At 48.6% G+C, this 26,528-nt stretch overlaps 1 protein-coding gene and 2 long non-coding RNA genes across 5 annotated transcripts in view; 1 reads left to right on the top strand and 2 right to left on the bottom strand.

Annotated features, from left to right (window-relative positions):
* The window catches only part of THEMIS2 (thymocyte selection associated family member 2), a 34,616-nt gene extending 11,888 nt beyond the window's left edge, over window positions 1-22,728 (top strand). Inside the window, exons 2-6 of one of the 3 annotated variants that reach the window (XM_005306843.4) lie at window positions 8,398-8,538; window positions 10,052-10,462; window positions 16,769-17,802; window positions 18,148-18,325; window positions 20,379-22,728. In XM_005306843.4, coding sequence (XP_005306900.2) covers window positions 8,398-8,538; window positions 10,052-10,462; window positions 16,769-17,802; window positions 18,148-18,325; window positions 20,379-20,479 — 1,865 coding nt within the window. In that variant the 3' untranslated portion in view covers window positions 20,480-22,728. Of the gene's footprint in view, window positions 1-8,397; window positions 8,539-10,051; window positions 10,463-16,768; window positions 17,821-18,147; window positions 18,326-20,378 lie in introns of all 3 variants that reach the window. The other 2 variants (XM_005306842.4, XM_042861695.2) reach the window with 2 other exon arrangements.
* Window positions 436-23,484, bottom strand: LOC103306443 (uncharacterized). Its single transcript, XR_010594637.1, has 4 exons — window positions 23,424-23,484; window positions 18,266-18,358; window positions 4,228-4,280; window positions 436-3,766 (listed from the first exon to the last, which is right to left on the bottom strand). It is a non-coding gene; the product is annotated as an uncharacterized LOC103306443 (long non-coding RNA).
* LOC135977246 (uncharacterized) lies at window positions 19,136-20,384 on the bottom strand. Its single transcript, XR_010594638.1, has 2 exons — window positions 19,710-20,384; window positions 19,136-19,455 (listed from the first exon to the last, which is right to left on the bottom strand). It is a non-coding gene; the product is annotated as an uncharacterized LOC135977246 (long non-coding RNA).
* Window positions 23,485-26,528: the final 3,044 nt, after the last annotated feature.

The following is a 26,528-nucleotide window of genomic DNA, read 5'->3' as shown; positions in this document are numbered from 1 at the left end:
GGTAGTTACTTGCTCTTACAAAACCTGAATTTGTTCCCCCAGTGTCTGTTGCTTTTGTGTGCATGCCAAATGGATGGCTGGGGTACCCTTTTTTGCTGCAGTTAACTGTTTTTGGGCAATTCCATGTGTTAATGCATTAATTCTAGGTGTTAATCTGCTTAATTTCGGTTTTTTACTTTGAAATTCTTTTTTATTCACTTCCCTGCGATTGAGTCGCAGCTCCTATCTCCTAATGTGCTCTGTGAACTGTTCCATTTTTTCCTTCATCTGATTTACCAATTCAGAGAAAGTATTGTGTGCTACTTTTTCCATTTGGGCACTTACTTCTCCTGTTCTGACAGGCACCAGTCTAGGTGTCAGTTTCAGTTTAACCGGAACCTGGCTTTTATTATAAGGTAGTGGTTGCAATGCAGTGGACCACAGTTCATCTTTTAATTTTGCTATTTTCCATTTCTGTGTCCATTCTTCAGGCACAGGGGAGCTACCTGAAGCCTGCTGTTGACCACAAATATTTATAGCAGCGGATGGCGTATCTCTTTTTTGTAGGTTTCTTACAGCTGTTTTCAATGTTTGGTTCTGTTCCTGTGCTGGTTGTCTCTGGGCTGCTCATCCCCCTGCAAGAGGGGTGGGAGCATTCCAGGGCTTTGTAGCTTCTTTTCATTCTTTTAACTCTTTTTTTTGGTTACTGTTACTTGCCCCACCAGTTCAGAGCGGTGCTGTTTTAACAGCCATGGTTATAGTTTGCAATAGTCTACATTTCAAGGCTACTGTCTCTGCCCTAGCCTTACAAATTACATTACATGTTTCTTCCCCATTATATTTTTTAAACTTTGTGGGGATTTGCAGGGAGGGGTTAAGGGGGTTTCCTAGCTTGTGGTTTTCTGTCATGTTAGATGGCGATTCCTACAGCGGACAGCTCGCTTACTCACCAGATCAGCAGTTGTGGTCACCAATGTTGTAACACGTCATAAGTGTGGTGCTCTGTTCTGTTCAATGTTGATAACAGTCAGCTGCGTGTGTTCCTTCTGTGTGCTGCCCCGGCTCTGCAGATCGCTGGCACAGCAGACCCCGAGAGAACCCCCAATGACCACAGACTCCGATAAGGTACGAAGGTATCCGGCCAGGTTTATTGTCAAACGAAACACAGTAATAGTTTCCCGCAGACTCTACAGGACATACTACAAATATGTGCCCCCGACAATGGACACAGCTCAGTCAGTGGTGGGACTCTCCACTGCCCCCTAGGCTGGACAAAGACACCGCCCCAGGGATGCATTCTTGTACACAGGTACAAACAAGTTACACATCACTCCTGACACATAGAGGTACAATCCCTCCGCGTGTTGGGGTGCTGCTTCTCTCCTGGTACATGCTGATTCGAACCAACAAGTCTATCCATCATATTATCCTTTCGACCCTGTCTTTTAGGATGGGTCAGCCTATTCCTCATTATCTCTGTGGAATGTGTTCGTACTGGACTGTTCTGGTGCCAACCTGGCACCTGTTTATCCTATTACAGCTTGATACCCTTTAGGTATGTGTATACATGCAATTAACAGCCTTCTTCTTGCCAACTTCTGGGAGCAGGGCCTGCCTCTGGCTCACCGCTTAACTTTGCTTTATGTTAGCAAAGTCTTGACCATTACTTTAGCTCAGGCCTCAGGTCTCATACCGGCTGTCTGATATAAGGGTTTATGTTTCAGGGCCTCATCTTACTACAGTCCCCAGGTCCTTTTCTGCAGAACTGCTGCTTAGCCAGTCAGTCCCCAGCTGTAGCGGTGCATGGGATTCTTCCGTCCTAAGTGCAGGACTCTGCACTTGTCCTTGTTGAACCTCATCAGGTTTCTTTTGGCCCAATCCTCCAATTTGTCTAGGTCCCTCTGTATCCGATCCCTACCCTCCAGCATATCTACCTCTCCCACCAGTTTAGTGTCATCCGCAAACTTGAAGGTGTGAGAAACACCACAGCAGGCAGATGTGGGAATAATCTGCCCAATTAAGGCCTCATCCTAATCCCTGCTAATCAGAGACTGATCATTAGAGATTGAAGGTTTGATTTCCCTTCTATGCTGTATAGGTATTTATACCACACTCATCACCATAGTATCTGAGCACTTTGCAGGAGTGCATTAAGCCACATGACTGCACATGTGTCGTGTGTTTTTGTTCTCTCAGCTTTTCCCCAAAGGGAGACCTGTGCAGAGGAGTGTCTTGGTTTGGTAGGGTGTTTTTGTTTAAATAAATATATACCTATTGCAAGATGTTTATATTAGAGACGGCAAGATCAGAGAAATGCCCCTTGCTCTTGGGGCAGACAGTTGTGAGCTTTCTGATGGTCCCTTCCGAAGAGGGTTGTTAGTATTAACTCTTACAATTAAAGGAACCTCCACACTTGTTTTTCTGATTAGCTTTTCAGGCCAGATTCCCAGGGCACTTTGGCTGCTTTACCCCATTCAGGAGCAGCACAAATTCTCCAGGATGAACTGGCCAGGATAAACTGCAATTTAATTTCAACGTGGTTACTGTGTAAAAACAACTGTATTATTGCTGTACTACTGTATTATCGTTGTAGTGTTATATTATTGCTGTATTGTATTATTGTTGTACAACATGTACAATATCAGGGGGTAGCCGTGTTAGTCTGTATCTACAAAAACAACAAGGAGTCTGGTGGCACCACAATGTGCATAACCTTGCTAAACTGTTTAACCACAAGCCACAGCAGCAGTGCAGAAGTAAGGGTGCAATGCTTACTTAACCAATGCTTAACCATTACTTCTGTCTGCTGTTGGTGGTGGTGTTGCCTTCAGAGCTAGGTGCCCAGCCAGCACCCGTCGGTATCAGGCCACCCTGCCAGTGCTTAATTTGTGCCAGGGCTGAGTTCTGGCACCTCTTTCAATACAAATTAAGCACTGTGGAAAGGCTATGGTGCCTGGAGGTGTGGGGGGGGGGGGGAGGGGAAGCCCAGGGAGCCCGTGGGGCCCAGGGGTGATGGCGGGCTACCAAAATACAAGTTCATCCAGGGCGTCATTTTTCCTAAGGCCAGCCTTGCTGGCTAGTGTGGTTAATGCTGCTCCTCACCGAGATCCAGTCAGGGGCCTGCAGATTTTACACAGCCCCTGAAACCTGGATGGGAACAAAGGGTGTGATGGGGTAGGCAGAAGCCAGGAGTCACCATCTGGAGATTTCAGAAAAGGAGGAGCGGTAAAGACCTGATACCAGACACAGTGTGGGCCTTCCAGGCAGAGCGCAGGTGTGGGGGGAGGCTGTTGCAGGGTCCAGGAGGGGGAGGCTGTGGCGGGTTGCAGCATCCATGGTGGAAGGGAGTATTGTGGGTTGCCTAGGGTTCATGGGGGAGGCAGAGTCTGGGGGAGAAAGGTGTTGGAGGAGTCCCCTGGAGGGAGTTGTGGGGGAGTGTCACAGGGTCTGTGGGGGAAGGGGATTGTGGGGGGAGGAGGTCACAGGGGGTGGGGGAAGTGTCACGGGGTTCATGAGGTTGGATGGATTGCTGGGTCCATTGGGGAAGGTGCTGTTGTGTGTCTGAATTTAATAACAATGCAAGATTGTCAAAACAACAGGCTCAAATGGAATTATTTAATCAACGATTAACACAGCATATAGAGAAAGAAAAGCTCTCTTACCTCTCTGTGTGTAAGGTGAAGAGCTGGCCCCTTTCCTCCCACTGGTGGGGTGCTGGCTAGATGTTCATCCTCATCTAACTCCCCATACCTCTGTCCTTTTGTAGGATGTGAGACAAAGCCATTCCCTTTTGGAGGGAAAAATTATTTCCCTACAGTTAATTTCACTGTGTGTTGTTTTCAAATTCTCATTTTACCTAATTACATATGGAATTTCTTGTATGGCATCTTAGGTTGTATGGCATCTTGTATGCCAGATACGCTGAAGGGATTCCTAACTCAGTTATTATTAAGGACACTGTTGCAACAAGCACTTCCTTACGAGTTAAAACATCTTTCGATTTGTCATTATTTCACATATCACAGAAAACATATGCAACAACAAATACCTCTTATCAATCAGAGCGTAACTGAATTATATGTGCCTCCTTATCAATTACCCAGTCTTTGTTCATTATAAGACACTTTTGCAGGGACCTTCATTAGTTTTGAGAGATCCTTTTCCTGGACACCTGGAGTCTCATAGTCTTAGAGGTGCAGGGAATAATTAGATGCAGCCCAATTACATAAATTCCTGAGAATTGCTTACTTGCTAACTTCAGGTTCAGGACAGAACTTTCAGCTTCATAGATAGACAGGAAACTAAAATATATATAGATACACAACATAAAAAGGATTTTGGTTAGCATGTAAAAGAATCATGAACATTTAGTATATAAAAATCATAAAAGTTAACAGTACTATGGGGAGGTGTCCCAGGGTCTGTGGAGAAAGGGTGTGTGTGTGTGTGTGGTGGGTCACAGGGTCCATAGAGTAAGGGGACAGTAGCAGGTACCCAGGGTCCATGGCAGGGTCCCAAGGGAAGGAGGTTGGGGGCATTTCACAAGATCTGAGAAGGAAGAGAGCTGCGGGGCGGGGTGTCACAAGGACCGTGGAGGAAGCAAGTTGAGAGGAGTCAGAGGGTCCATGGAGGAAGGGAACAAATAGCACTTAAATAAGGAACTATGTTTTGATTGACTGTAAATTACAAAATAGTTCTCAGGTCACCTCAAGTCACATGTGACCATTATCCTGTCATGGAAAGATAAGGTTCTGCTATTCCCAGAGCTGGAGTTTAATACTGAGCAAAACTCTGCCAAATATCATACCCACATTTCTATTTTGCATTTTCATTCTAAGTAATCATACAAATAACTCAAACCCAGTATTCCAACAATTTGTCCCAAACTGTTGCAGAGAAATTGTATGGACAGTTACAAATTAAGAAATCAATAGGAACCCTGTTTTACCTATCTGATAGGACTGGAAGGGACCCTGAAAAGTCATCAAGTCCAGCCCCTTGCCTTTGCTAGCTGTACTGAGTACTGATTTTGTCCCAGATCCCTAAGTGGCCCTCTCAAGAATTGAACTCACAACCTGGGGTTTAGCAGGCCAATGCTCAAACCACTAAGCTATCCCTCCCCCCATGTTCTTCTTTGATAAATTAAGAACTGAGGAAGATGGCTACATTTATCACCTTGTGTTTAATTATGTAACAACTTTAAAAATATGCATCCTGCTGAGTGTTGTGTCTGTGAGCCCAGCCACACAAAGAGTGGCCAGCCCCACGCACTGCATCTTCACCCCGCCAACAGCCTTGCTCACCCACCCCATTGTCAACCATTGGACCCCCACCCCCCACTCGTGAGCGGGCGGCTGGTGAGCAGGGATCCAGCCAGCAGCAGGACCCGCCAGTACTGAGTGGGGGGAGACAGAAAATATGGGACAATTTGCCTGTTTTTAAGAAAAAGTTGGGACAGCTGCAGGAGGGTTTAAATATGGGACTGTCTCCTTAAATCTGGGATGCCTGGTCACCCTACCTTGAATCATTTTTGTAGCTCTTGTCTGCACCTTCTCCAATTTTTCTGCATCCTTTTAGAAATGTGGACCCCAGAACTGTGTGCAGCATTCCAGTATTGGGTTCACAAATGCAGTATACAGAGGTAAAATCACAACTCTGCTCCTACTCATGTCGCCATTGTTTATGCATCCAAGGATCACATTAATCCTTTTTGTCACAGCATCACACTGGGAGATGAATGTCTCAGTTTTCAGGGGTTAGATATTTGGACAAGAAGTTGAATTTTTCTGCAGAAAACAGACACTTCTTGTGAAAAAATTGGTTAGTGGCAAACCCAATTATATGATGAAAAGTAGTTTTAACGGATAATTTTGTCACTTATGGGGGTTGAACCCCCAGTTCCTTACTAAAGGATAATTTGCTCACTATAACTGTGTGCGCATGTAGGCATGGGCAGCAGGTGAACGCGCCCTTGGGGGAGGCTAGCTCCCGGCCCCTCCCCCTCTGCCCAAGGCCCAGCTTCCTCTGCCCCTCCTCCCACACTGGAGCCCGGAGCGCACACCCCACACACGGCTGCCTCCCCACACCTGGCCCCAGCGCCGGGAGGATGGGTGGCGTGGGTGGCCTCAGCCGGGGGGTCTTGTGCACACTGCGGCACCAGCCTGCCTGCTCCAGCCTCTCAGCCACAGAAGGGAATGGCAGGCAGGAGAGAAGCTGGGGGTGGAGGGTGGGCGGGGCCATGCCAGGCTGTTTGGGGTGGCACAGCCTTCCCCTGCCTACGATACCCACTGCCCATACAGGTAGGTATGTTTTCGGAGGTGAGGTGCTCGTGACACAGGACAAAGGAAAAGGACATGTCCAGCTCCTTCTGATGTTCACAGGGCCATGGCACCTGGGTTGACCCAGAGTTATTTTGTCACTCAGTCAATCAAGGGCCAATTCCTTATTTGGACAGTAAGTAATTAATAACGCATTAATTACTAACGTAACCAGTTATATAATCCAATCACATGTTTGGTGACATTTATGTAATCTTACACTGATGAACTTTTACAACATTTTGGCCTCCGAATAAGGCACTAGGAATGAGGAACCAGTTCCAGCCTCAGCTGGAAGCTGCCCCACAAGCTCCTCAGGACCAGGAGGCACTGCTCTCCTGTCCCCATGCCACTGGGATGGACTCGGGGCCTGGCTCGAGCCAGCGCGGGGAGCATTGTCCCAGGGATGGAGGTGCCCTGACAGTCTGTTACCAGCCCTCATGCTGAGACCCTTTCTGCTGGATCACTCCCACGCAGGGCTCAGCAAAAGCAGAACTCTTGGCTCTGAGTGGGGGTGGCTAATCTCTGTGGCACTGAATGAGGACGGGAAATGAATCAGTGTGAGAAAAATTAGTCAGCAGCTTCCCATAAGCTTTAAAATAACCATTAGGCCGTGTGCTTCAGTTCACTGCACATATAAGGGGACACCTGGCCAGGCAGCCTGCAGCTCTGGGGGAGGCCAGAATGTGACAATTCTCGAGGTACCCAGGACTGCAAGTCAGCCTCTAGCAAGAGCCTTGCCGTGGTGGCTGGGTACTAGCCCCGTCACACCACCAGCCTGTTGGCCACTCCAGCACTCTCCTCCGGGCTGTGCCAGCCCTGCCTTCACCTTGCAGGGTAACAAGAGGTGCCCCCCAGGAGCCTCCACAATTCAGCTACTTTCGCCCCTTCCTCTCCCCCACCTCCAGCAGGTACAATGGCTGCCTCCCTGCCTCCAGCAGGTGCGACTGCTTCCCCCCACCCCTGCCTCCAGCAGGCACGACTGGCCCCCCACCCCCGCCTCCAGCAGGTGTGACTGGCCCTCCACCCCTGCCTCCAGCAGGCATGACCACTGACCCCCACAGGTGGCTCCATCCTGGAAGCCTGGGGGTTCTATGTCAGCTATCTCCCCCCTCAGGACAAGACTTTTGTTACAGTTGCTGGTGTCTAGGCCAGGTCAGGTTGGTACCCAGGTCCTGGGAGCCGGCATCGTTTGCAGTGGAGTCCCTCAAGCCCTGAGCCACAGACGCCATGGTGCTCCCGTGGCCTTGCTGTCTACAGTGACCCCGCCCTTGGGTGGGGCAGTCTCTGGAAGGCGTTCTCCCTGCTCGCCGTTTCTCTGACTCAGGAAGTGCCGCCTCGGCCCCCAGCTACCGTGCTCACAGCCATGGCCCCAGTGTCGCCCGTTAATGTGGATGTCCCTCTTTCTGGAGGGGAAAGGCTCACGAGAGCACGGTCACTGCCCACAGGGAGACCTTCTGACTCTTGCTCTGCACACACCTCCTTCCCAGCCCTCCTCAGTCCTGCTGCTGGCTGGAGGGGTCCCCTGCCCCACCAAGGAGCATGCTCCCTGGCCTGGACTGCACAGGCCTGTGCAGCCGCTCCCCTCCTGATCGGCCTGGTGGCTGTCCTCCACCAGTAACAGCTCATTAGCCAACAGGCTCTGGCTGTCTAGGGTGGGAACTGATGCGGGCCCAGCACTGTCATACCTGGGAACATCACAGTCTTTATTGTTTGTCCTTCCGGGGGTGCAACAGAGCTCTTAACCCACTGTACTGATGGGGAGCTGAGGCCCAGAGAGACTAAGGTCCAGAACCCCAGAGGTAACTAGGCACCTGATTCCCACTGAAATCAATGGGAGTTAGGCACCTAAGCACTTTGGAGGCTCTGGGCCGCACTGCCTTGCCCAGGGTCTCACAGGCTGCCTGTGGCAGAGCAGGAGTGGGCCATCCTTCCATCCTTCCTTCTCCAAGGTGTGGTGCTTCCTGGGGAGCGAGGGCCTTGCTGGGGGACAGTGAGGTTCCACCCCGGAGACGGGCTGAGTGACTGCAGCGCTGTCAGTGATGGCTGATTCACTGCAACCGCAGAAACACCCATAAACCGCCCCCATGTTCCCCTGCAGGGTCTGTGTACGAGATGAGTGGCAGAGAGTGCTGCTTATCAACAGGGGACCTGATGAAAATTACTGGCCTTCGCCTGCAGAAGGTCACCTGCGAGGATCCAGAGACCGGGCTAGCAACAGAGCTGCCTCTGAACTTCAAAGGTAAACTGGGACACCCCACGCCCCACCACACACAAACACACCCCATCCTCCCCCTCACACACCCATCCACCACCCCCTCATATACACACCCCCACCACTACCTCCAGGCCATCCGCACACACACAAATATATACACACACATCACTGCCTCCAGGCTATCCACACTCCCAGCTCCCCCCGACACACAAACACACATACACACAACCCCCACTACCTCCAGGCCATCCGCACCCCAGCCATACACACACACACACACACACACACACACACACACACACACACACACACCAGCCCTCCCCTCTCCCCCAACACACTGCCTCCAGGCTTCATCCATCAGCTCCCTCACACATAAACATCCCCAACACTACCTCCAGCCATCTGTACACACACACAAACAAACACAAATGTACACACACACACACGTGCACACACACACACCACTACCTACAGGCCATTCGCACCCCAGCCATACAGAAACATACACATACAGACACACACACACACACCAGCCTCCTCACAGACCCCCACCCCCGCCATTACCTACCAGCCATCCTCATCCCAGACGTAAACACACACACACACAGTCTCACCATCCCCACACCACCAATATATATAGGCCAGACACGTACCCTGCCATGACATATAGGCATCACCCCCCCACACACTCCCCAGCCATGTATAACCAAACAGAGCCTGCCCACCACAAACAGGCCCTGCTAGGGTTGCCAACGTTCTGATTGCAGAAAACTGAACATGCTTGTCTAGGGTTGCCAGGTGTCCGGTCGAAAGGGACCCTGGGGCATAGATGCCGGTGCTCGGGGTGGGGGCAGTGCACGGAGCCTCCCTGGCCACAGAGACATGCCGGCTGCTTCCGGGAGCCACACAGAGCCGGGTAGGGAGCCTGCCTTAGCCCCGCTGCGCTGTCGACTGGACTTTCAATGGCCCGGTCAGCAGCCTCCAGGTTCCCTTTTCGACCGGGTGTTCCAGTCAAAAACCGGATATCTGGCAACCCTAGCCCCACACACATGCCCCAGCCACACACACCCTGGCCACCACATGCAGGCCACACACCCCACCTCACCCAGTGGCCCTGCACAGGCCACACACACACACACCCAGCCACATATACACATGCCCATCACCTCCAGGCCACACCCCCACTCTGGCCGCATTTGCTGAGGTGGGCGTGGCTAATCCCCAGCCCCGCTGCTGTTGTGGGGTGGGTGGTGGGGTGGGGCAGCCCCTCATGCAGGTGCTGCTGGGATCTGTGCATGGCTCAGGCTTGTGTACAGATGAGGCTCCATTGAGGCTCCTCATTCCTGGGGTCCCTGGTTCAGGGTTGCCTGGCCAGGTTTTCCTAGGACTGTCCCTTTGTTGAGGTAGCTGTCCTGGAAGGCCTGCCTGGGTTCCAGTGCACACGGCCAACTGTCCAGTGTGATGGGCTCAGGATCATCCCAGACGCGGCAGCTCTACCTGCCCCACTAACGGTGAGCTTCCTCTGGCCCTCCTGCAGGGCATTTCCAGCCCAGCCGAGACAAGCTGTCATACACGAGCCTGAAGAAGCTTGCCAGGACCAGGCCAGCAGGGCTCCAGGACATGCCCTTCTCCTTCACCTCAGCAGTTGACTTGACCGTGGATGGGCAGGTCATTCCCAAGGGCCAGCCCATTTCCCTGCTTTCGGTGGCCAGGCATGAGGGCCAGGAGTTTGCCAACTGCACAACCACGGGGCAGGACGGGCAGCATTTGCTCTGCCTCCCCTTCTCCCTCCAGGGTCAGTTCTATGAGTGCAGCAGGCAGCAGAGCTACACGCTGAGCCAGGTGCTGCAGTCGGAAGCCCTGAGGGGCCAGCACCTGAAATGCTCTGCACTTGGCAGGCACTCACTGCTCCTCTGCCCCGTGTACGAAGTGCAGGCGATAATGCACAGTGAGTACGGGTGCAGCCGGGGCTGCTGGGGGTGTGTGTATGTGTGTGTGTGTGAGAGAGAGAGAGAGAGAGAGCTGGATGGAGTGGTGTGTGTATGGCTCCGTGCCTCTGGGCCAGTTTATGGGGGAGGTGTGTCCTGGAGTCTCTGTGTGTGCTAGGGTGACCACCCATCCCTTCTTTTAAAGGGCAGCCCCTTATTTCATTGATTTATCCCTTAAGGCAACCACTCAGCCCTTATTGTAAAATGTACTGAAATGTACTAAAACAGATCATTAGTACGTTTTAAACTTTAAGTTGAAGCTTACGATAATTGAATTGTACACTTGAGAGAACAATCCATGCTATGCGAAGGGAAATAGTGTTTCCCTAAAATGTCCCTTAATGTCCCTTAAAGTTGTGGTTTTTCCTTATTTCCATTCAACAAAGGTGGTCCCATAGTGTGTGCCCATCTCAATGTGTGTGTTGCTGTCTCTGTGTGACTTTGTTGGGGAAGAACTTTCCTTTCAATGAACTGAGGCATTTATTTAACTGAAGCTATTAAGAGCCCAAATAATCCACATCAGACAATTTAAGCTAGTGGGCCAGACTGGATAACAAAGCTGGCAATACTTTTCCAAGCACCGATGTGAGTAACCAAAATGGGATGCTGCTGCTCACAGTAAATTGTGCAGATCTTCAGAATATGATGGTGTTGCCCCTGGGTTCCCCTGGGCTCCTTGGCCCTGGCTCACCTTGATGGGGCTCCTTGGGCTCAGCTCCTTCTTGCCTGGGGGGCGGGATAAGTCATGGCATCTCCCAAGCGCCACCCATGTAAGACACCAAACCGAGCAGTCCCAGTGAATTGTACAAACCTGCCCCACCCCACACTCTCCTTTTTCACATGAGCAATGGGATGGTAACAATGCTGATATTTACATGGGAACCTTGGAACTGCCAGCCTGGATTCATAGAGTCCCACATTCCAAGGCCAGAGGGGGGCATGTGATCATCTAATCTGACCTCCTGTATAACACAAGCCAGAAACCTGCCCCCAAATAATCCTTAGAGCAGAGCTTTTTTAAAAAATCCAATCCTGATTTTAAAATTGTCAGTGATGGAGAATCCACCATGACCCGTGGTAAATTTGTTCCAATGGCAAATTGCTGTCACTGGTAAAAATTTACACCTTATTTCCACTCCACTCTGAACTTGTCAGGCTTCAACTTCTAGCCATTGTTGTGTTACACCTTTCTTTGCTTGTTTGTGTGGCCTACATTCTTTGTTCCTGGATGTATACATTTATATTTAGCCATATTAAAACATACATCGTTTGCTTGCCCCCAGCTTACCAAGTGATCCAGATCACTATGTGTCAGTGACCTGTTCTCTTCATTATTTACCACTCCCCCAATTTTTGTGTCATTTGCACACTTTGTCAGTGATTTTATGTTTTCTTCCAGGTCATTGATAAAAATGTTAAATAGAGTAGAGCCAAGAACCAGTCTCCCTGGGACCACACTAGAAATATACCGTTCGATGACAATTCCCTGTTTACAATTACATTTTGAGACTTATCAGTTAGCCAGCTTTTAGTCCATTTAATGCACTCCGTGTTAATTTTATATCTTTCTAGCTTTTTAATCAAAATATTGTATGGCACCAAGTCAAATGCCTTACAGAAGTCTAAGTATATTTCATCAGTACGTGTAATCTCATCAAAATAATACGGTATATCAAGTTAGCTTGATAGGATCTACTTTCCATAAACCATGTTGATAGGCATTAATTATATTACCCTCCTTTAATTCTTTATGAATCAAGTTCCATATCAGCTGTTCCATTATCTTGCCCAGGATTAAGATCAGCCAGACAGGCCTTTAAGTACCGAGCTCATCCCCTTTTCCCTTTTTAAATATTGGCACAACATCAGCTTCCTTCCAGGCTTCAGAAACTTCCCCAGTGCGCCAAGACTTACTGAAAATCAACAATAATCGTCCAGCAAGCTCCTCAGTCAGCTCGTTTAAAATTCTTGGATGCAAGTTATCCAGACAAGACCTGCTGCTTTCAAAATGTCTGACTTTAGTCACAGCTATTTACCACCTTCCTGAGATATTAGTGGAATGGAAAGAGTGTTAGCATTATCATCAGATGATATGTCTGCATCATCTATTTTCCCCCAAATACAGAACAGAAATATTTATTGATTACTTCTGCTTTTGCTGCAATATTATTGATAATTCTACCATCACCATCTAGTAATGAACCAATACCATTGTTTGCATTCTTTTTGTTCCTAATATACACCTCTACCCCGATATAACGCTGTCCTCGGGAGCCAAAAAAATCTTACCGCGTTAGAGGTGAAACCGCGTTATATCGAACTTGCTTTGATCTGCCGGAGTGCGCAGCCCCACCTCCCTGGAGCGCTGCTTTACTGCGTTATATCCGAATTCATGTTATATCGGGTCACGTTATATCGGGGTAGAGGGGTACTTTAAAAAAATCTCATTCTTATTGTCCTTAACTCTGCTGGCCATAGGTTTCGCCTTGTGTCACTTTGCTTCCCTTCTCCATTTTATACAATTCCTAGCTTCTGATTTATATTCATTACTATCAACTTCCCCTTTCTTCCATTTTTTGTATATTCTATTATTATTATTATTATTATTATTTTGTATAACTGCCTTCACTTCCCCTTTAAACCAGGTTGTTCTTTTAACCAATATGGCCTTCTTCCTTAGTTGTGGGATTTTGGCTTTTTGGGCATGTAGAAAAGTGTTCTTAAACAATTTCCAATTATCATTCACATTTTTCAGATAAAATTTTTCCTCCCAACTGAGGAACCCAACATCAGACCAAACATACAATAATCTCACCTCCAAGGGTGGCCAGCACCAGATGCTTCCAAGAAAGGCATAAGAATCCCACAGTAGCCAAAGTGATATAATTTGTGCCTTCTCTCCCAGGTCTCACATGGTCTCTAATAGTTAGAGATTGCTTAAATCCTGAAGCACAAGGTTTAACATCCCAGTTCTGTGTATCCCTAGCCTGTTCTAATATTCCAACACTTTTTTTAGTATTGAAATAACTGGATATTCTTGGTCTCCTTATAGACTCATAGACTTTAAGGTCAGAAGGGACCATTATGATCATCTGGTCTGACCTCCTGCATGATGCAGGCCACAAAAGCTGACCCAGCCACTCCTGGAATAATTTTCTCCCTTGACTCAGCTGTTGAAGTCCCCAAATCATGATTTAAAGACTTCAAGTCGCAGAGAATCCTCCAGCAAGCGACCCCTGCCCAGCAAGCAACCCCTGCCCCATGCTGCGGAGGAAGGCGAAAAACCTCCAGGGCCTCTGCCAATCTACCCTGGAGGAAAATTCCTTCCCGACCCCAAATATGGCGATCAGCTGAACCCCGAGCATGCGGGCAAGATTCTCCAGCCAGACCCTCCGGAAAAAGTTCTCTGTAGTAACTTTTAATATCCCATCATTGACCATTGTTACTAATTACCAGCGATGGCACGTTATTGACTTATTGACTAATCACGTTATCCCATCAAACCATCCCCTTCATAAACTTATCAAGCTTAATCTTAAAGCCAGAGAGGTCTATAACTATCCAACCCCTTTTTGAATCTTGTTAAATTCTTCACCTCAGCAACTTCTTGGGACAATGAGTTCCACATCTTAAATGATCATCGATGGATGCCTGTGGTAATCCCTCACTGATCTGAGTGGGGTTTTTCCACACCTCTCCAAGCTGTTTTCTCAGGCTCTCTGCAGACTCAGCTCTGCATTAGTTACAGTTGGTTCATGTTTCTGAGCTTGTCTTCACAATCATAACAGCTACAGACTTTTCTTAAAGCTGAAAGCTCGGATTGTGGAGCACAGAACACGTCTGAGCGGTGCCGGTACCGTGCTTGGCTGCCACCAGCTGCTCCTGGGCCCTGAGCTGAGCAGCCATAACAGTCTCACTCCTTACAACACTGGCTAGCACAATAGGAATTAGGGATTCCTATTAGACCTATGAGCCCCCATCTTATTCATGGCCCAGGTGCACTCACCACAAGTCATGGGAGGTGTAACGTTCAGCTATGGACAGGGCTTGGAAACATCTGGCACGCACCCATTTGCTAAAATGGCACTGCTCTAGGCTATCTGCTCCTCCAATCTCTCTTAGAGGCATGGGGTAGTTTCAATAGTGCCAAACTCAAGTGATCAAAAATCATGACTCACACCCAAAATTCATGAGATTTTAAAAAAAGATTATGTGTTTTGGTATGTCTTCTGGGTGCCAAATTCCCCCTGCCCAGCCAAGTGTGTGGGTGACAAGTGGGGCCCAGTGTGTGGGGTGACAAGTGGGGCTGCCCAGTATGTGGGGTGACAAGCGGGGCTGCCCAGCATGTGTGGGGTGACAAGCAGGGCTGCCCAGCGTGTGGGGTGACAAGTGGGGCTGCCCACACTCCCAGATTCATTGGGTTGGGGGATCTTGGCCCCTGCTGCAGGAGCTCTCACCCCCAGTTTTGCCCATCACCTGTCCAGCAATTAATATTACCCCTCAGTGTCCAAATCAAGCTTGCCCCCGAGGACCGACCTCCTATCAGTTCAGCCCCATGTCACTTCACTCACCAAGCCCCTAATCTCTCAGTTCTGTTCCACAGCTTCACCTCTGCTCTTCCTGGGGTTCTCCAACCCCTCTCCCAGGCTAGGGGGGCTTCTGGGGTCCCCTTTCCCCCTCCCAGGGGGGATCAGAAGTGTGCCACCTGTCCCCAGGGTTCATAGGAGCCAGCCTGAGCTGCTGGGCTCTTTCTCTTGCTGCCTGACCGTGGAGAATGGCTTCAGGTTCTGAAGGTGGGGAGACAACTCTTCCTACAGCAGAGTGATTGGTTGCTCAGCCCCAGGAGGCAGGCAAGTGGGGCAGGCAGCCAATCAGAGCGCTCAAATTCATAGAGGGGCAGAGTTTCTGACATTAGCAGCTGGCTCCAGCCCGGCTGAAATCCACCAGCACTGACGACGCTGCAGTCCCCCCAGGGCGGGGTGAGGGCCCAGTCTTGTGCCTGTCAGTGTCCAGCTGCACGGGAGAACGGGGTCAGGCTGCAGACCTGCATGCTTCACTGAGAGGTTTTCCCTCAGCAAGGAACCAGCCCCCAGGAGCCCAGCGAAGCTTAGGGGGTCACACTCCTGAGCACCATTATTAAATTAAATTAAATTAAATTAAATTAAATTAAATTAAATTAAATTTGCACAATCTTGTGTGAGCGGCGACTCATTTTGGTGACTAACATGGGTGGGGCCTATTTTGTGGTTGGAGCTTGGAAGAGTACCACTACCTTTCCCCCTAGAGCCCTGCCTTTGTATTTCCCCAGTCCTAGGCTGGTTGCGTGCTGGACCAGTCCCCCACGTGGTGCACAGGCTGCTGGTAGTCTCAAGGAACTGATCCTGCAGCTGGAGATCTCTGTAGCGGATGGATGTCTTGGCCATGCCCCCATAGACCCCATTCACCTCTCAAACTGTGGTTTAAACTTGATTGTAGCCAATTGGGGGATCTAACAGCACTTGGAGCTGGGCACAAACAACACTGGAACTATGTTATAAAACACGCCTCTGCCTAGAATAGCAGTGACCTAACACAGGAGTCCTTAAACTTCATTGCACCACGACCTCCTTTGGACAACAAAAATTACTACGTGACCCAGGTGTGATTTTTGGCTTCAGCCCGGGACAGTGGGACTCAGGCTTCGGCTTCAGTCCCAGGCCTCAGCAAGTGTAAAGCTGGCCTTGGCAAGCCCATTAAAATGGGATCGCAACCCACAGCTTGAGAACAGCTGACCTAACACATTTATCTCTGTCCATATTGGCCAGGTAGTTAGCCACACACGCACTCTGCCACCAGTGGGGGCAAGCAACTCTACACAGTGTTTCTGTACCCACTGATCAGTGTGTTACTGGACCTCTCCGTGCTGATCCACAGAGGATAGGATTCTGATCTAGCCCAAGTAGAAACTTTAGCTCATGCTACAGCAGCTCAGGCTTTCAGCTCTGGATGTCCCCTATTCATTCCACAGGGTCTCAGGATGACAGCTGTCATGCTGAGTTTTTAACCAGTATTGGAGCCAGGGTCAGTACATCCTGCCAGCATCTCAGCCTGGGCGCGAGCAGCAGTGCAGACCCGGGCTCTCCCTGGCAGGGAGATAACCCCTGGTTATTGTAGGCTGCAAAAGCATCTGGGGCCTGATTCTCAGCTGGCATCACCAGGGTCAATGGGGTGGCACTGGCTGGGGTTGGGACTGCTGTCTCTCACTGCTGCATGTCTCGCCCCTGCAGTGCGGAAGGAGGTGGTGAAAATCCCCTCCACCCTGGAAGTGGATGTGGAGGATGTCACCGAGGAGTCTCAACACATCCACTTCATCAAGCTGCTGATGCTGAGCGAGGTCCTGGGGCTGGAGGGGGCCTTCCCCATGCAGGCCGAGATCCTGGAGGGTCCTGAGTACCCACCTATCTTCGAGAACGACTGGATTCCCCGCCTGCAGAAGGGGCAGAAGATCCAAATCCATGGCAAGTCCTGTGCCTGGAGGATCCTCGCCTCGTCCAGCAAGGGCAGGAGGGGCTCCCGGCACTTCCTGCTCTCCAGCACCTACCAGGGCAAGTTTCGGAGACGCCCCCGGGAGTTCCCCACAGTCTTTGACCTGACAGCGAGTCTGGAGAAGGGTAAGTGCCTGCGGGTGGTGGTGACTAAAGACTGTGAGAGCCCCGAGGAGGATCTGCCGTCTCTCAGCATGGGGGACCGGCTGGAGGTGCTGCACCTGGCCAAGACCCAGGTCTGCAGGCAGGCAGAGCACAAGTCCATCGATGTCCTCCTGTGCAGCAGGAGCAGCGGCGAGGACGAGGAGAGCGAGCAGCTCATGCTGCCGCTGCACCTGGAAGGCGGCTTTGTGGAAGAGGTCAGCGACAGCAGGAGATACAGCCTCCCCGAGATAGTGGAGCAGCTTCAGCTGCCCTGCGAGGTCAAGGTGGCAACCAAGGATTCTTCCCTTGCCAATGATGTCCTGGGCTCTTTCTCCGCTCTGCGGCTGGAAGCGCAAATCACTGAGCCCTTCTTAGTGACCAGCTTATGCGAGGCGCCGTCAGTGAGCTTCCAGATCCCCCCCCAATGGCTGGACATGGCCGTGTTCTTCACAGAGGAGCCTGCCCCACCACAGACACCCCTGACAGACAGGTCAAAAGTTGAAGAGCTGACAGAATCCTTTTATTATCATTTGCTAAAGCTGATGCCTAGCAATGAGGCTCCCCCACCGCGGCCCCCCAAAAGAAGGGACGTCAGGGACAAAGCAGGCACCCAACTATCTGGAACCAACGAGGTAACTGAGAAACCAAAGGTACGAACGTGTGTGTGTGTGTGTGTGTGTGTGTGTGCGCAGCGCTTTTACTGCATCACAGAAGGACTCCGCCGGGCAGCAAAGCACAGGAGGAGCTGGGAAAGAAGGGGACCCCTGCAGAGGTTGGGGTCCTTGCTGGTCTCCCCACTTCCCTGCAGAAATTCTAGTCTAAATTCTGCACCCCAGCTCTCTGGTGTCCATTTGGGACTGGATTTTCTTGGCAACTATCCCATGGCTTGTAGTCCGCACACCCTGCTACCAGCATCTTCAACAGACTGAGCTACAGCCTTTTATTTTTAAAATCCATCTTATTCCTCTTCCCATTAGCCACTGCCCCCTTTGTCCAAGTCGAAGTGCACACCCGAGGAGTCTGGGCCGCTGTCCCCCAAGCCTAGGAATGTGAGGAGTCCCTCGATTGTCCGGAGCTCCCCGAATGAGTACTCACCACATCAGATTGGCTCGCAGATGGCCTCCAAGCCTAAGAAACCCTTCAAAGAGGTCAGAGGTGAGACTGTCCAATAGACTTGCTGCTGTAGCACTAAAGATGAAAAGGAAGTGCACAGCATGATTCACTGTGGCAAAATTATTAGGACTAATCTGATGACGCTAAGGGAAAACTACTGGGCTGTGACATGGTGCCCCCATTGCTTGGGACGCAATGTTGGACACAATTCTAAAAAGGCGAGTTGGAAACAATTACTCCAAGTGCTGGAGAGGGGGTCTGGGAGTGCTAGACCACTGCAGGGGCCGGGAAGTTCGTTATTAGGGGGTTTCCCCTGCCTCTGCAGCATCAACTTTCCGGCTCCTATCAGCCTGCATAGAGATTAGATTTGACCAAGAAGTGGAAAAACCACTTTGCAAAACATTGGGCCATTTGGAATTTCTTCCTGTTTCAAAGGGTTCAAATGTTTAAATTGTTTTACCAAAAAATTTGAATAGTCAGAAGTTAGCTCTCCCCTTTTTGCCACTGAGTGCAATAAAATGAATGTGGTCCAGGGTTTTCCTCACACAGTCCTTTTTTCCTTTTTTTCCAATCTGTAGTGTTTCAACTTTGGAAAAGCTTCCAAGTAACAGAATGACAGTTTCATTTCTCCTTTTGTCCCTTGGTAACTTTTCTAAAGTTGGAGAAGATTTGACAACTTACAGAGGAGAAAAGGGAGAAAAAAAAATTCTAGACCTTATTCATTCTACTGCATTCAGTAACAACAACAACAACAACAAAAGAGTGAGAAAGGGGGGAAAAAAACCTGGTCTCAAAAAAAATTATTTCAAACATTAAAATGAAAATTCAATTTGAACAGAAATTAGATTACAATTTTTGTTTAGAACATTTTTATTGACAATTAAATGTTTCATGGGAAGATATCGTTGGTTTTCAGAAAACACCATTTTCAGCAGGAAATTTTTGATCGGCTCTAGGGTCAGTGGGATCTGTGCTTGAACATACACAGTACTATAAAATGCATATCAGTACTCTAAGAAAGCAGGGCCTAGGCATCTCAAATTGGGCACCCAAAATTAGTGGACCATATAACAATTTTGGCCTTAACCTCTCTGTGTCTCTGGTCCCTATGTGTAAAACAGGAACAATACCCACCCACCCCTCACCTCACTGAGGCTGTCCAGGCAAGCAACCTTAATTTTGATAAAAGAAGAACAGGAGGACTTGTGGCACCTTAGAGACTAACAAATTTATTAGAGCATAAGCTTTCGTGGACTACAGCCCACTTCTTCGGATGCATATAGAATGGAACATATATGCATCCGAAGAAGTGGGCTGTAGTCCACGAAAGCTTATGCTCTAATAAATTTGTTAGTCTCTAAGGTGCCACAAGTCCTCCTGTTCTTCTTTTTGCGGATACAGACTAACACGGCTGCTACTCTGAAACCTTAATTTTGATGCTTCTTAACTTTCGAGTGCTCGATTTTTCAACTTTCATATTCTTAAAAGTTTTGTTAATATAATGTAAGAAGAAATCAGGCTGTTTTGTTAACTCAGGGAGCACACGCAGAAAGGGGTAAACCTCATGCCAGTGCAGATAAAGAGAAGTAGGCTACGATCATAAAAACAAATCTCATGCTTGAGGGTGGGAACGGATCTCTGCAGGGGCTGGAAAGGATGTGCCCTCCCACTAACAGCACCCCAAAACTGGCTCTAGGTTCACTGAACTGTTTTGTTTGGCATCCCCCTCAAAGCATCAGATACCGGCCACTGACAGAAGCCAGACACCAGTCTGGTTAGGTCATTGGTCTGATTGAGCACAACATATGCTGCATTCTTAGCAACATGCAAACACACTATATTGCCCATTGCTTTTTATGCTCTTAGCTCCTGGGCTTTTTGCTGTTAGTCACCTTTGCTAGTATTGTATTCAGATAAAAGTATTACTCTTGCCTCTCAACACTGGCAGGGAAGGAGAAGGAGAGCCCAAGAATCTGCCTCTCTAAAGGGTTTCTATAGCCTGTACCTCCCTAGTATCTTAGCACATGGAGTCGTCCAGGGCATCCCAAACGCTGTCACAGCACCTGCATGGTATTCTCTTTCCTTTTCCTTTTAGATGCGAATGTCAGTGATGACTCTGACCACGACTATGAACTAATTGAGGATGACCTTACAAAAACAATTGATAAAATGCAGAAGGCTGTTCTTCACTACTAGGACTCCAGCATGCAGGACATGACAAGAAGCCAGCCTACGCCAAAGCCACTCCCAGTTCTTAAACTCAGAGATGAGCACTTGCAAAAGCTAAATGCAGCACTGAGTCCTATGAAGTGGCTTCCAACTGCCCTCACCAGTGCAGCCTGAAGAGACAGCTGGGTTCCAGCAGTCACTGCTCCCTTGTGCTGCAAGCAAGCCTGCACATTCAGAGACCTGTCCTCTATGTACTAAAGCAGAGGGCTGGTGTTATTGGTCCTATGGTAAGCTAAGTGCTGTCCTTAGCTGTGCAGTTTGGAACCAGGGTTGCTGGAACAATTTGTATAGTGGGGGGTGCTGAGAGCCATTTAATCAAGCTGTAAATCTTGTTTATGAGGGAAAACACTTCAAGTCTAGGGGTGCAGCAGCACCCCCAGCACCCCTAGTTCCAGCACTTATGTTTGGAACCCCTGGTTTACACTGGTGCACCAGGACAAATAGGCGGGTTAACCAAGTCTCTCCAATGATTCCCCTAGCAGGCACAGAGTCCCAGTATTAGGGGAGTCTCCCTTCAATAATTGAGTTGTGTGGATTCAGCTCCTCTGAACTCTGAGATCTACACGTTTGAGCTGAGCAGAGCAAAGCTGATCCTGCATCAGCATGCCAGCTGGGGGACTGTCAGGGCACGCTGCTCTCCTGCACCTACTCTAGGACATTTCAGAAGTGACCCCAAGACAATATACTTGGGGAACAGTTTTAGTAGTTACCCAAGGGATGCGCCATGTTCTTACCCCTGTATAAACCTGTATACCCCATTGTAAACTTCTGGGATGTGGTGCTGGTGCTAGAGCTCTCTTTCTGCATTTATACTTGATCTGAAGCACCTTAATTCAGAGCTTTAAGTAAGGGGCTGGAAACGCAGCAGCCCTGGCAGGGCCGTCCTTACCCGTATGCAACTGTGTGGGGCACCAGGAAACTTGGGGCACCAAATTTCCTGGTGCCCTGCGCAGCTGCATGCTGCTTCAGCCCCTGCCCCACCTCTTCCCGCCCCTGAGGACTGCAGCAGGGCAGGGCCTGCACTCACCGGCGGCAGAAAGTGCAGGGACCCAGACCCAGCCAGGCCCCCAGAATAGCTAGGGACGGCCCTGACCCTGGAGTCTCACCTGTGTGCACTCACACCCTGAGGAGGCCCATAGGCAGTCATCTACCAGTTGGTGTGGCAGCGCTTGAGTGATCTTTCACCCTCACTGCATGGATAACAAAGAACACTTTTCTGCAGCTGCTGCATGCTGTTTTGGGTGTGGTTTAATATTGTAGGTCATCTAGGCAGGCCAAAGCTTTCTACCCTGTGTGCCTAAAGTTAGACTCAATAGAACGAAGCTTCATTATGGAAGATGCTGAGCAGCTCTCACTACTGTCAGTGGGATTTGTGGGTACATGGCCCTGCTGAAAATTAGGCTACTTTGTTTAGGTTCCTCACTATGTATTTAGAAACTTAACTTTAGGCATCCAGGTTTGGCAATGTAAGCCTCAGAATCTCTCCTCCTGTGTGAGAATCAGTACAGCACTGGCATGCAGGGCACTGGGTTAGTTTAGCATATTTTGTACAGTACAGTGCAGTGCTGGCTACAGCTGGGACCCACACAAATTGCTCACACATTTACATAATTGTAGAATATCAGGGTTGGAAGGGACCTCATGAGATCATCTAGTCCAACCCCCTGCTCAAAGCAGGACTGATCCCCAGACAGATTTTTTCCCTAGATCCCAAAGTGGCCCCCTCAAGGATTGAACTCTCAACCCTGAGTTTAGCAGGCCAATGCTTAAACCATTGAGCTATCCCTCCCCCCCGGTTGCCCTGGTTCTGAGGACACAACTCAAACACCAAGGCACAATGTCCTATGGAGAAACACTTTGAGGGCTGGAATTAAACACATTCTACAGCTCCAGCTGAACTCATTTCTCCTTTTGAGGACACTGTAAAAAGCTGCAGTTGTGAACCCCATCCCCCGTTACTTTCAGTGATTTGCTGGTTTGTCTCAGCCATTTTTAGACAACCAGAGGCTACATCTTTGCTCACAGCTGCCAACATTCCACCCGTCCTTCAGCTCACAGGGTACCTCGTGCTTGTGAACAAGCCTGTTGGCCTATCTTCCTTTGGCATGCCCAGTGTGATACTTGTGATGACTCTGCTGCGCCCTTGGTCTTTGGCTCTCATTTATAAGGTGGCAACAACAAAAAAATAAATAAAAATAAAAAGTGTCACAATGCAACCCCAGCGGTTTTATTTAAAGTTTGGAAAAATATCTTGAAGCCTCAGGATCAATATTCTCTATGCAACAAAATGCACAAACTGCATCAAGGGAGAGGGAAGAGAAATAATTGGATGGCTTGTTTGATTTTAATGGTATAAAAATTGAGGTTCTTCGACGGTAGCATCATGCAGTGCAGGAGAGCACTTCCCCCTGAAATCTGGACACAATGCAGGCATGACAGGCTTGGTGGAAGCAGGGCTGGAAGACACCTGCTGACTGCTTTGAGAAACAGGTAGAAATAGGAATCTAAAGAGAACTGAAACCTAACCCCTCCATCTGACTGAAAGCAAGGCCCTTTTGCTATTCATCCAGCCAAAGGGAGGGTTATACTCTGTAATGTGACTTTAACAATGGTTTTGTGGTGCTCCACATTTATTCTTGTCTACTCTCCAGCAAGTCTGCTCAGTTTGCCAGCCAAAGATTTTTTTTTTTTAAATCTATGAAAGCAGACTGGGATCTGGGGCTAGTGATAGGGCAGAGGGTCTCAGAGCCTAGGCTCCAGCCCAAGCTCAAATTTTTAGCTCAACAGTCCAAGCTGTGTGCCTGAGACTCAGCACTGTGGGTTTTTTATTGCAGTGTAGACATGAAAATCAAGTTAGTGCTTCTGGTTTGTGCATCACTAGAGTCCATACCCCCAAAGCTGCCGTACATACCTGTACATCACTTGTCCTCAAACTTATACCCTTGGCTACAGCTCTGCTGCGACAAGAACCTGAATAAAATATTGCATTCAGTGGGCTTGCACAAGTGTAACACAGCAGAATCTGAAGACACTAGAGGGCAAAGCCAGTTCTGTTGATGTGTGAACAAGGAATAATCCAGCTCCAGCTTCCAAAGCTGGACAGCTTCTGCAGTGCCAAAAGAGCAGTAAAATCTTACTCTCATTTACATACAAAAAGACTACATAGAAAACATTAAGATTGCAAATTGAAGCAATTGAAATGTAGAAGTGCCAGATTTAAGGTTGCCAATTACAACCCAGCTCCAATCATGATAGTCTGTAATACATGAACATATGCCTCTCCCGCCCCTTTTTTTGGAGGGGAGGGTCACAGAACCCCTACCTCATTTAGTGCACTGGACAGCTGTTGCTCAGATACTCAATCAGGTAGTAGCTGAACCTACGAGGGGGGAAGCCATTTTAGATTTGGTGCTGGTGAGTAGTGAGGACCTAGTTGAGGAAATGGTTGTAGGGGACAACCTTGGCTCGAGTGATCATGAGCTAATTCAGTTTAAACTAAATGGAAAGATTAACAGAATTAAATCAGAGACTAAGGTTTATGATTTCAAAAGGGCTAACTTTAATAAATTAAGGGGACTGGTTAGGGAAGTGGACTGGACTAACATATTTAGGGATCTAAAGGCGGAAGGCGCCTGGGATTATTTCAAGTTGAAGTTGCAGGAGGTGTCGGAGGCCTGTATCCCAAGAAAGGGAAAACGGTTCGTAGGCAGGAGATTTAGACCTAGCTGGATGAACAAGGATCTCAGAGTGGTCATTAAGAAAAAACAGAAAGCGTACAGGGAGTGTAAGCGGGGGGGGGGGGGGGGGGGGAATAGCAAAGAAACCTACCTTATTGAGGTCAGAGCATGTAGAGATGGAGTGAGAAAAGCCAAAAGCCGAGTAGAGTTGGACCTTGCGAGGGGAATTAAAACCAATAGTAAGAGCTTTTATAGCCATATAAATAGGAAGAAAAGAAAGAAAGAAAGAAAGAAAGAAGTGGGACCGCTTAAGACTGTAGATGGAGTGGAGATTAAGGATAATCTAGGCATGGCACAATACCTAAATGAATATTTTGCTTCGGTATTTAATGAGGCAAATGAAAGGCCGAGGAACAGTAGAAGCGAGACGGATGGGAATAAAGGAGTGGGGATTGACATTACCATATCCGAGGTAGAAGCCAAACTTAAACAGCTTAACGGGACTAAATCGGGCGGACCGGATGATCTTCATCCGAGAATATTAAAAGAACTGGCGCGGGAAATTGCAAGCCCGTTAGCGATAATTTTTAATGAATCCATAAACTCGGGGGTGGTACCGTTGGACTGGAGAATAGCTAATGTGGTTCCTATTTTCAAGAAGGGGAAAAAAAGTGACCCGGGTAACTACAAGCCTGTTAGTCTAACATCTGTAATATGCAAGGTCTTGGGAAAAATTTTGAAGGAGAAAGTAGTTAAGGACCTTGAGGTCAATGCCAATTGGGACAAATTACAACACGGTTTTACGAAAGGTAGATCGTGCCAAACCAACCTGATCTCCTTCTTTGAGAAAGTAACAGATTTCTTAGATAAAGGAAATGCGGTGGATCTAATATACCTCGATTTCAGTAAAGCGTTTGATACGGAATTATGAGGAATTATTGGTTAAATTGGAAAAGATGGGGATCGATATGAAAATCCAGAGGTGGATAAGGAACTGGTTAAAGGGGAGACTGCAGCGGGTCGTACTAAAAGGTGAACTGTCAGGCTGGAGGGAGGTTACCAGTGGAGTTCCTCAAGGTTCGGTTTTCGGTCCGATTTTATTTAATCTATTCATTACTGATCTCGGAACCAAATGTAGGAGTGGGCTGATAAAGTTTGCAGATGACACAAAGTTGCGAGGTATTGCTAATTCGGAGAAGGATCGGGATATCCTGCAGGGAGACTTGGATGACCTTGTAAACTAGAGTAATAGTAATAAGATGAAATTTAATAGTGAGAAGTGTAAGGTTATGCATTTAGGGATAACTAACAAGAATTTTAGTTATAAGCTGGGGATGCATCGGTTGGAAACAACGGAAGAGGAGAAGGACCTCAGAGTCCTGGTTGATCGCAGGATGACTGAGTCGGCAATGTGACGTGGCCGTGAAAAAAGCTAATGCGGTCTTGGGATGCATTAGGCGAGGTATTTCTAGTAGGGATAGGGAGGTGCTGCTTCCGTTATACAAGGCACTGGTGAGACCTCATTTGGAGTACTGTGTGCAGTTCTGGTCTCCCATGTTTAAAAAGGATGAAATCAAACTGGAAAGGGTACAGAGAAGGGCCACTAGGATGATCCGAGGAATGGAAAATCTGTCGTATGAAAGGAGACGCGAGGAGCTCGGTTTGTTTACCTTAACCAAAAGAAGGCTGAGGGGGGATATGATTGCTCTCTTTAAATATATCAGAGGAATACATATCAGGGAGGGAGAGGAATTATTTCAGCTCAGTACTAATGTGGATACTAGAACGAATGGATATAAACTGGCTGTCGGGAAGTTTAGGCTTGAAATTAGACGAAGGTTTCTAACCATCAGAGGGGTGAAATTTTGGAACAGCCTTCCGAGGGAAACAGTGGGGGCGAAAGACCTCTCTGGCTTTAAGATCAAGCTTGATAAGTTTATGGAGGGGATGGTTTGATGGGATACAGTGATTTTAGTCAATAGGTCGATAACAATGGTCAATGATGGGATATTAAAAGTTATTACAGAGAACTTTGCCAGAAGGTCTGGCTAGAGAATCTTGCCCGCATGCTCGGGGTTCAGCTGATCGCCATATTTGACGTCAGGAAGGAATTTTCCTCCAGGGTAGATTGGCAGAGGCCCTGGAGGTTTTTCGCCTTCCTCCACAGCATGGGGCAGGAGTCGCTTGCTGGAGGATTCTGAGCGACTAGAAGTCTTTAAATAATGATTTGGGGATTTCAACAGCTAAGTCAAGGGAGAGAATTCTTCCAAGAGTGGGTGGGTCAGGTTTTGTGGCCCGCATCATGCAGGAGGTCAGACTAGATGATCATAATGGTCCCT

The sequence above is a fragment of the Chrysemys picta genome, chromosome 23, assembly GCF_011386835.1.
Source record: "Chrysemys picta bellii isolate R12L10 chromosome 23, ASM1138683v2, whole genome shotgun sequence".
NCBI classification, from domain to species: domain Eukaryota; kingdom Metazoa; phylum Chordata; order Testudines; family Emydidae; genus Chrysemys; species Chrysemys picta.
Note: the sequence above shows the minus strand (reverse complement) of the source record. Positions and strands in the feature narration are given on the sequence as shown.